At 40.6% G+C, this 10230-nt stretch overlaps 1 protein-coding gene and 1 pseudogene across 2 annotated transcripts in view; both read left to right on the forward strand.

The window, feature by feature from the left end:
• Pkp2 (plakophilin 2) overlaps nucleotides 1-6457 on the forward strand; it is a 59368-nt gene extending 52911 nt beyond the window's left edge. Inside the window, exons 10-13 of the mRNA NM_026163.2 lie at nucleotides 922-1075; nucleotides 2263-2452; nucleotides 3430-3517; nucleotides 5914-6457. Of these exons, the coding sequence (NP_080439.1) occupies nucleotides 922-1075; nucleotides 2263-2452; nucleotides 3430-3517; nucleotides 5914-5982 (501 nt within the window). The 3' untranslated portion in view covers nucleotides 5983-6457. The remainder of the gene's footprint in view (nucleotides 1-921; nucleotides 1076-2262; nucleotides 2453-3429; nucleotides 3518-5913) is intronic.
• A 1604-nt stretch (nucleotides 6458-8061) lies between these two features.
• Gm5481 (predicted gene 5481) lies at nucleotides 8062-9749 on the forward strand (annotated as a pseudogene). Its single transcript, NR_153656.1, has one exon. The product of NR_153656.1 is annotated as a predicted gene 5481 (transcript).
• Nucleotides 9750-10230: the final 481 nt, after the last annotated feature.

A 10230-nucleotide genomic window follows, 5' to 3' on the forward strand; every position in this document is an offset into this window, starting at 1 on the left:
CTTTAAAATCCCAATTCTCTTTTTAGAATGAATTGAGTTTGTAATTTAGAAATAAATAACCTTGTTGAAATATGGTAATCACCAAAATTTGAACCAGAAGTAACAGGAACAATAACTAAGCATCAGCCAGTAAATGAAGCGAATTGGTAAGAAAGGAGCTTATGTTTTCTCACCTCGATCGGTTGCACCCGACAAAGACTTGGGTTTACTGTATAGCTGTGTGGCCAGCATCTGTATAGCCAAATTCTACCAAGGCCACAAAGAAGAGTTTAGCTGAATAGTTCAACATGATAGAAAACATAATGTCCAATTACGTTTATATTATTCAAACCTTGGGAGATGCTCAGTGGTCACATATACTTACTTGCAAGCATAAGAAACTTAATTTGACTACCCTTCATGCACATAAAAAGCCAACATAGCCACCTTGAGGTAATGGAAACATGTGGGTCCCAAGAGTTTGCTGGTCAGCCTAGCAGAAACACCACAATTCAGGTTCACTAAAACCCTGGCTCAAGAGAATAAAGTAGAAGGTGATATAAGACAATTGATATCTTTCTCTGTCTTCACAAGCATTTACAGAAACGTGTACACACACACACACACACACACACACACACACACACACACACACACACGCAAACATTAAAAATTATATGTGAAGCACAAAGTAGTTATCAGACTTATTTTACGTATACACAGATGCAAAATAGTAAAAAAGTAACCAATTTTTAATTGTTTAAAAATACTGGAAATATATTTTTATCAACTATATTGAAAAATCAAAAAGATTTTAAAGAAAATATCTATAAACAGCTTTCATTACAGTTCTAGCTTTTGTCCTCCCTCAACCTTTGGAATCTGCAGAGAACTTCTCTGGTAGCAAATGTGATAGCATTTACAGGATGTGTCTCACAACAGATACCCACATTGGTGGCTCGAATGGTTGTCCAAAAGGAAAATGGTCTTCAGCATACACGGAAGATGCTGCACGTGGGTGATCCCAGTGTGAAAAAGACTGCGGTCTCCCTGCTGAGGAATTTGTCACGGAATCTTTCCCTGCAGAATGAAATTGGTGAGTTGAGGTCCGCAAGCCATAGGTGCATTCTGCGTATACAAGTACAGGAAAGCAGGTTCTGAGAGGTAGCCTGGCTTTGCTGCCCCACATGCTGAGGCAGGCGCCCTCATTCACTGACACTGGATAGTCCTAACATCCAAACTTGCCGTTAACTTGCTTTGATTACTTGCAGAAGAGAAATCGAAGATCACCCTAATAATTAGCAAGACGGGCAATCCGCATGACACCGCACCCATAAACTGTTCCATTCCGTGGGTGTATCAGCTGCATGTTTGTCAGCAACATACATGTAGCTTTAAAATTGTAAATTTTCTTAATCTTCAATGTGTAATTTAAACAATAAGACCTATCTTGACTCTGAGTTTTAGGAGCCAAGAATAAGTAAAGATCCATTTCAATACATGTTGTGTTTTTAATGAGATTTCTAGCTAGGTAGATTTTCATTTATTTATTTGTTTTCAGCACACTGAGAGCAGGATGTCCTCTTTGGAAAAATCTTCAGATTTGATTATAGAGACATTTGTCAACCAGTGACCAGTGACCTCAGCACTTGGAGGTGGGATAGACAGATCTGACGAGCTCACTGGCTAGCCAGCACACCCCCAAAAAAGTTTCTGGTTCAATTAGAGACCCTGTCTCAAAATAGTAGGTAGAAAGGGACTAAGAAAGGCAGATGACAGCCTGCTTTGACTTGCATATGTCTGTGCAGGAGGCACCCACACCAAATACCCATGTGCAGTAACCCTCCCCCCAAAATACTCATGTGCAGTAACCCCACACACACACCAAATACTCATGTGCAATAACCCTTCCCCCCACACACATACATACATGTTCTCCCATGTGCAGTAACCCCCCACACACACATACCAAATACTCATGTGCAGTAAGCCTCCCCCCCCCCCACACATACATACATGTTCTCCCATGTGCAGTAACCCCACACACACACATACATGTTCTCCCATGTGCAGTAACCCCACACACACACATACCAAATACTCATGTGCAGTAACCCCCCCCCACACACACACACATGTTCTCCCATGTGCAGTAACCCCCCCCCACACACACACACATGTTCTCCCATGTGCTGTAACCCCACACACACACACACACATACATGTTCTCCCAAAGGGGAAAAAAATCTTTCTAATCAATCATTGTTTTCTTTCAATTTGTAGCTAAAGAAACTCTACCAGATTTGGTTTCTATAATTCCTGACACAGTCCCAAGTACTGACCTTCTCATTGAAACCACAGCCTCTGCTTGCTATACGTTGAACAATTTAATGCAAAATAGTTACCAGAATGCACGAGACCTTCTGAACACCGGAGGTCTGCAGAAAATTATGACCATCAGCATAGGGGAAGGGTAAGTCTCTTAGCACCTGCCCATCACGGTCTCTATTTTGCTGCCACCAGCACTATATAAACACTCTAGCTGCAGTTACTCTTTCCTGAGTCTGATGGGCAAGATAGCCACAAGTAGTATCACAGACCAGGGCTGCAGCTTCTCTAGTTTTTGGTGATTGAGCAAGGGAAGAACTGAGTGCCACATTAAATCTTTAAAAAGAAAAAATCTCAAGTGTCAAACAACTAATGTACAGATAACTGTTATGAATATCAAACCCTTGACATTAAAGAACTTTCTAGAACTCTGAATATAAGAGAGCTGTAATATAAAGAGTTTGCTTACTCTGAGTGACTCTGTCCCTAGGCACTAAAGTGCTGTAAGACGCTAAGCTGACTCTCCTCTCCCTTCCATTCTGAAGAAGCAGCTCAGGAAGGAGCCCACATTTTTGTTCATTATGGTTTTGCTTTCTGTGGTCTTGATTGCATGTCAGTGGACTACTGTGACACAGGAAATCCACTACAGTCTTCGGAAAAGAAAGTTCAGCCATGGTTTAGTAGTTAGAAAGTTAGTAAGTAAAGTCACAAAGAAACTGATCTCTAGCTAGAAATGGTAAGTTTAAGACACATTTAGAAAAGGAACGTAAAAAAACAGTGTCACTGTCAAATGTGATGGGGAAAAACTCCTACATTTAGTCTCAGAGGCAAGAACATTTTCAGTTGTTTTCTGTGTTGCAATCTGTAAATATATAACTATATAAATGTAAAGGGTCTATAAGTAATTAAAAGCTATAAATATATATAAATATCATGGATTTTTCCCTTGTAAATCATTTATTTATTAGCACTACCTTTGTGATTTAAAAAAAAAAAAAAAAGCATCTTGAAAAGTGACCTGTGGCCTTCAGTTCCTCTTTGTGTGGCAACTGTTGAAGCCAGGTGAAGGGAAGGCCAAAGCTGCACATGCTCACTGACCCAGAAACATCTCTGTCTTTTCAGCTATGCCCCCAACAAGGCCAGCAAAGCAGCCTCTGTCCTCCTTTACTCTCTGTGGGCACATACAGAGCTGCATCACGCCTATAAGAAGGTAAGAACACTGACCAGCTAAAACCTGACACTTGGCCTGGCCCTCATGAGAAATCACCAAATAGCTTCTCTTCTTCTCCCTCTTCTATCTCTTCCTCCTCATCTTCCTCTTCTTCCTTCTCATCCTCATCCTCTTCTTCCACTTACTCCTTCTTTGCTTTTTGAATAGTTTTTGTTGTTGTTGTTGTTGTTGTTTTGTTTTGTTTTGTTTTTGAGAATTTCGTATATGAGCACTATATCTGTGACAAGCCTACTCCTCCTTTCCCCTCTGATTCCTCTCTCCCAAATTCAGGTTGTCTTCTTTAAGTATTATTGTTACATGTATAAATATATATGTGTATATACATATATATGCATAAATGCACACACACGTATATGGAACCTACTGAATCTCCTTAGCCTTACTGTGTCTATGGTTGACAACCTATGTAGGAGTTCATCCCTGGAACAATTGGTTCTCCCATTCTCAGTAGCCCTCGATCCCTGTAGCTCTTCATCTAAGAGAAGGGTGATATGAAATTTCCCTTGTCCACATTGGTATATCAACTGGTAGTGCCATTTTGCTGGTCTTGTTCAAGTGATCATATTATTAAAAGTTCATGGATCCATTTCCCCTGCCATATCTAGGGGACACAATACAATTTAGCAACAGATGTCATAGACCTCTGGCTCATAAGATCTTTCTATCCTTCTTCCATGATTTTCCCTGAGCCTTAGGTATAGGGCTGCGTTGCAGATTGCACCACTTGTAGCTAGGCACTCTATAGAACAGTATTCTCTGCATTTTTGATCAATTGTAGATATCCTTAATAGTTTCTGTATGTTGCAAAAGGAAGCTTCTTTGATGATGAATGAAAGCTATATTTATTTGTGGCTATAAGGAAAAGTATTTAGAATACAATTAAAAAGTTTATAGATTTAGGATCTGGCAGTAGTAGGTTCTCCTCTTGGGGATATGACCTCTCAAGGGTTTACAATACCAAACATGATTTCCCTACTGTTGAGCAATCCTTAAATCCAATTAGACAGTTATTAATCATCTCCCAGACAGAAGTGCCAGTATTATAGCATGGTGCATATCTTGCCAGTCCAGTCCTTGTTGTGGTACACAGGCCTTACAGCTGGGTATAACTACTACTGAGTGAGCCTCTCCCTTGGCAACTTTTGATATGTGAGAGCCACTCCTTAGGAAGGAGTCTTCCAGGCCAGTTCCAACTGAATTCCTCCAAGTCCTGTGTGCACAGTATGTAGTTTCTGCAGCAATAGGGTTTTACCTTCAAGTTCTGGGACACAGCACAGGAAATAGTAATGGCTTACATTGCTTGGGAATCTCATGGTCTCCCTTGACCAACAAAGAAGGTTTCTCTTGAGTGGTACTAGAGGTATTGTTAGATAGTCCATGGCTTTTGGGGGGAACATTATCACCCCAAGTGTATAACTTCATTAAGCTCTATATCCAAGTATACACTTATATATAATTTTAGGTAAACATAAAATTTGCTTTTTGCCTTTTCAAACATCCTTAGTTTTACTTATCCTTCCTCCTTCCCTTTTTGTCTGTATTGCCCTCCACATCTCCAATTAAAATGCCCCCATCTTTTCCATTTCCACCTTCATGTCACCTGTGTCTTATTATTCAAGAACTTTCCTTCACTCCACTAGATCCCACCTTTCCCTTAAGGACCCCAACCCAACCTTTGCCTCACCCTGGCCCTACCTAGATCCCCCTTTTTGCTTTCCTGCTTCTGCAGATGCTCCAGGCTGTACACTTCCATATGGCGATTAAGAGCTAGGAGCCACAAAATAAGAGAGAACATGTGACTTGGTTTTCTAGGTCTGGATCACCTCACTCAGCAAAATATGTTTTAGTTTCAACCATGTACCTGAAAATTCTATGCCTTCATTTTCCTTTGCAGCTGAATAGAATCTCAGTGTGTACATATACTGCATTTTTATTATCTAGTCGTCAACTGAAGAGCATTTAGGTTGTTTCAAGAAAGTATTTCAACAGCGTTAGCAATTAGAAAACTAGAAATCAGAACTACTTTGAGATTTCCTCTTACCCCAACAGAATGCTAAGATCAAGAGTAGACATGCGGGTAAGGATGTAGGGAAGGCAGCTGGGATTGCACACTGTTGCAGCCATTCTGGAAATCAGTGTGGAAAATTCTCAGAGAACGGAAAGTAAATCAACTGTGTGACCAGCTGTATGACTCCTGGACATATGTCCTCAGGACACTGTGTGACACAGACACATGCTCAGCCATGTTCATGCTGCTCTATTCACATCAGTCAGGAAATGGAACCAACTTAAATATCCTTCAGTTGACAAACAGATGAGGCACTTTCTTATGTGCAAATTTTTATATTTTATATTTTTCTCTGCTTCTTCCAAAGGCTCAGTTTAAGAAAACAGACTTTGTCAACAGCCGGACTGCCAAAGCCTACCACTCTCTTAAAGACTGATGAAGTGGGGAAAAAAAAACCTCAGGAATTCCAGTTTCACAGTTCTCCACTTAAAAATAAAATAAGATAAACAATTAAAAAAACCTCCTCAAAGAAAACACCTATTTTTCTACTAACTGACCCAAGAAACCTCAAAAAGCATGCTTTGTTTATATTCTTTTCTATTTTCATCCCCAAATCTAGAAAATGAATAATCAGAATATAATTTTGTTAAGTGTCCTGAAGACTTCCACCAGGTTGCACCAGTATGGAATCAGTTTTACCCTGTGCAGATAATGGGCATCATTATTCAGGCTTATAGTATGTGCAAACTCGTGTGAGTGTGCACCGGAGGAACACCTGAGAAAGAGTGTGTGAATGATGTTTCTATCCTAGTTGCTCATCTGCATGTCACTTCCTTAATGAGCCAGAGGTGTGTGTTCACTAGTGTTGGACAGGACAGAGATGAAGGAATAAAGCATTGATGGCAAATCGCTTTGTCTGTGACCTTCGATTGTTCTTGACCCTGTTGGGTTGCTATTCTTTGCTTTGCCTTTTCTTTCTCTAACATAAATGAATGTAAGGCATGTATGTAGACTATAGAGCTATGTGGCAGTAAGGCTGAGAAGCAGTCATAGAAAACATAAAGACAGCTGGCTACACATAAAGATAAGTGCTGGCTCTGAAATGTCATGTTCTCCCTCAGCAGTGTGTAAATGGCATTTTTTACATCAAGAAATCATTCACCTGTAGTGTCAGCAGTAGCTGTGACTCTCTCTAGTTACAATATAATCTAGGCTTTTGTACCCAGCGGAATTGGTAAGAGCACTGTCATTCAGCAAGGGTCTCAGAGGATTGAGACCAGATGGGCACTGAGAGCAGCTTGTTTTAATGAAGCATAGTGTCAACTTTGTCCAAGCACAGGACTTTATAGCTCATACTCTCATCCCTGGTATCAGGCAAGGGAGCTCTAGAGACAAGGCAGGAAGCTCTTATGGCCCGAAACTGAGAAGTGACAGCCTACAGCAGCTGACATATTGGCTAGAGAAGTCATCTATGGGAAATGCAGTTTTAACTAGACAGCAATGAAAGCCTTTCCCATTAGTCCTTAACCACAATTCTGCAGTTTATTGCGCCTTTGAAGTCTGACTTCATTTGCATAAGAAAGTAAGAGAAGAAAAAAACCCTTCAGCTACTTTGGTGGGGAAAAAAGGAACAAAAAATAAATTCCCATTTCTATTTAAATGTGCATTTAGCTCTGCATTATGTTGTAACTTAAAATGTTTTTAACTTTAAAAGCTTCAGCTTAATAATTAGCCCAGGTTGAGAAATTTATTTTCTTAAATACTGAAGAGAGAATTTTTCTAATTTTTCTATCATTAGAACCAAAGTTCTAATGATAATCATTTAGTTTTCATTTATTTCTCCTGATATGTGACAGAAGTTCAAAGTTTCCATGAGGGTTTCTCTGTTTGTTTCAGTGTCTTTATCTTAAGGTGTCAGTAGAATGTCAGATATATTAAATACAAATGAGCCGCCTGAGGCTATTTACATTTATTTCCAAATCAAAGTACTACATTCTTTTCAAGAAAATGTTTCTATCTTGGCCAAAGACATTAGCATGGAAAGACACACAACTGCTGTCACTATTGCTGAGCCTGAGTCCATGGGAAATCAGCTAGCTTGGTCCTCTTGCTTTGTCCTGCTAATAAACAGCCCCTGCTTTACTCTGTCAGCACCTCCAGGGAGGACTCTGCACAGAGGAGCATCAGTTCTGACCAATGAGCAGTACACAGGCTGTTTCCTGACTGTGCCCATCCTGCAGAGCATGGCAGCCCTTCTCATCTGTGCCGTGAGGTTTGAGAGCTGCTCCCATATCTAAGAATTTTAAGCCGGGTGTGGTGGCGCACGCCTTTAATGCCAGCACTCGGGAGGCAGAGGCAGGCGGATTTCTGAGTTCGAGGCCAGCCTGGTCTACAAAGTGAGCTCCAGGACAGCCAGGGATATACAGAGAAACCCTGTCTCGAAAAAACAAACAAACAAAAAAACCAACAACAACAACAAAAAAAAAAAAAAAAAGAATTTTAAGTAGATTTCTAGAATCTGGGAGTTTTCAGGTTTAGGATTACATTGTGGGAGCATTTGTTTCCACCCTATTTATCTACAAAAGGTTATGCATAAAGTAAATAGGAGATTAAGATGCCAAAAGGGAGAATAGGTAGCCAGGTTAAACAAACTGCTTTAATACCAAATAAGTCACCCTCTATAGAAATAAGTCCTTAGAAGAAAACAGAAAACTGTGTGCCTGTAATACTTGTGAGATTTCTGCTTAACAAAGGCATAATAGACTTTCACACTGAAGTGAGGATGACTAAGCACTTGTATTCTAAATACACTTGCAGAAGAAGCTTCAAATCAAAGCTCAGGGTTAGGAAGGGATTTAGAAGACACCTAGTCACCTCTTTGGAGAATCTTCTACCCCAAAAGACGCAGCCCTGATGACAACAGGAAAAGACTCAGTCATTCAGCTCGTGCCCAGTGTAATAGGCACATTTTGAGATTCAGTAGTGAGGTTTTTGTTGAGGGACAAAGCCAAAAATACTTGTTGGGGGAGAAAAAAACAAACAGGAAAAAAAAGGAACCAAGCTTTCAAAATACATTCTGCTTGATTGCAGTGGCACTGACAGACTCTTAGGAAATAAATGCCAGCCTTTTAAGGTATGTATGACAAACTATCTCCTTGTGGTGAGTGTGTTCAGAAAGGAGAGAGAATGCTATCTGTTGGTGTGAAGGTGGTCTAAATCTAAGCAGAAAGGAGAACATTCTATAGCCATGGACAGGAGACTCATGGAAGCTGAGCAGTGTTGTGTTACCTGTGGAGCTGACAGTCTTACTCCTGTGTAGTACAGAGGATGCTGCCCAGTCAGTAGGTTGTGTCAGCTAGAGAGAGACCAGCAGACACTCAGTAGCATCCTACCCTCCTTGTGCTTCTTTTTGTTTAAAAAAAATGTATACGTGGAAAATCTGAGGCAGAGATAATCATATTCCTAAAGTCACAATGCAAAAATACAGAGGCCTATCAGAAGCAAAGGGCTGCCCCCCACAACCCAAACCAAAGCTCATCATATCTCTCTGACCTGACAGACGACTCACCTAACCATTTCCCCGGGCCTCACACTGGCATTTCTCCTGTGGTAAGTTTCTTATTCTCACCTGAGGTTCAGCTTTCCTTATCTGTAAAATGGGCTGTTTTGAGGATTAAGTGTTTGAATAAATACAAAGCCATGTCCCACATGGCTATATACTAGAGTGTAAAGATATGCAGAGTTGGTGTTGGTGAGTGAGCTCTGCGGGCTTGGGGGTTGTCCCACACCTAAGGCAGGAAGATGGTGGCCGCAAAGAAGACGGAAAAGTCTCTGGAGTCGATCAACTCTAGGCTCCAACTTGTTATGAACAGTGGGAAGTACGTGCTGGGCTACAAACAGACTCTGAAGATGATCAGACAAGGCAAAGCCAAGTTGGTTATCCTCGCCAACAGCTGCCCAGCTTTGAGGAAATCTGAAATAGAGTACTATGTCATGTTGGCTAAAACTGGGATCCATCTCTACAGTGGCAAAAATATTGAACTGGGCACAGCGAATGGAAAACACTACAGAGTATGGACACTGGCTATCATTGACCCAGGTGATTCTGATATTATTAGAAGCATGCCAGAACAGACTGGTGAGAAGTAAACAAGAAAGTTTTCCTTTAATAAAACTTTGCCAGCGCTCCTTTTGAAAAAAAAAGATATACAGAGTTCCTGCTGTGGACAGATTTTCTTTCTGATTCACCTCCTTAATTTCTTCTTGCAAATCTGACTGCTTCTCCTAAAATTCCAACCTCCCCATCACAGACTCCTATACTCTCAAGCTTCCTCACACATAGAACATACTCCTTTACATCTGTGCAGTCACATTCACACGTTTACAGAAACGTTTCTTTACTCTTACACCCTTGAATGCGCATGCACTCACACTCTCACCCACTCATATACTAACAACACATACATGTACCCAAGTACTAACCCACTTACATACTTATTCAACACATGTCTTGTCCTGCATGCTCACTCACATTTGGAGACCAGGTAGGAATGAAGGGAACAAATACAGGCTGGCATGTAGTTCCGAAGATTGTTTTTCAGAACATGAATCCTGTATGAGTCTGTGAAAAATAAAAAGCTTATACTTAGGTTAGGTTTGGGAAAGGAAGGGTTATACAGAGATC

Source organism: Mus musculus, chromosome 16, assembly GCF_000001635.26.
Source record: "Mus musculus strain C57BL/6J chromosome 16, GRCm38.p6 C57BL/6J".
NCBI classification, from domain to species: domain Eukaryota; kingdom Metazoa; phylum Chordata; class Mammalia; order Rodentia; family Muridae; genus Mus; species Mus musculus.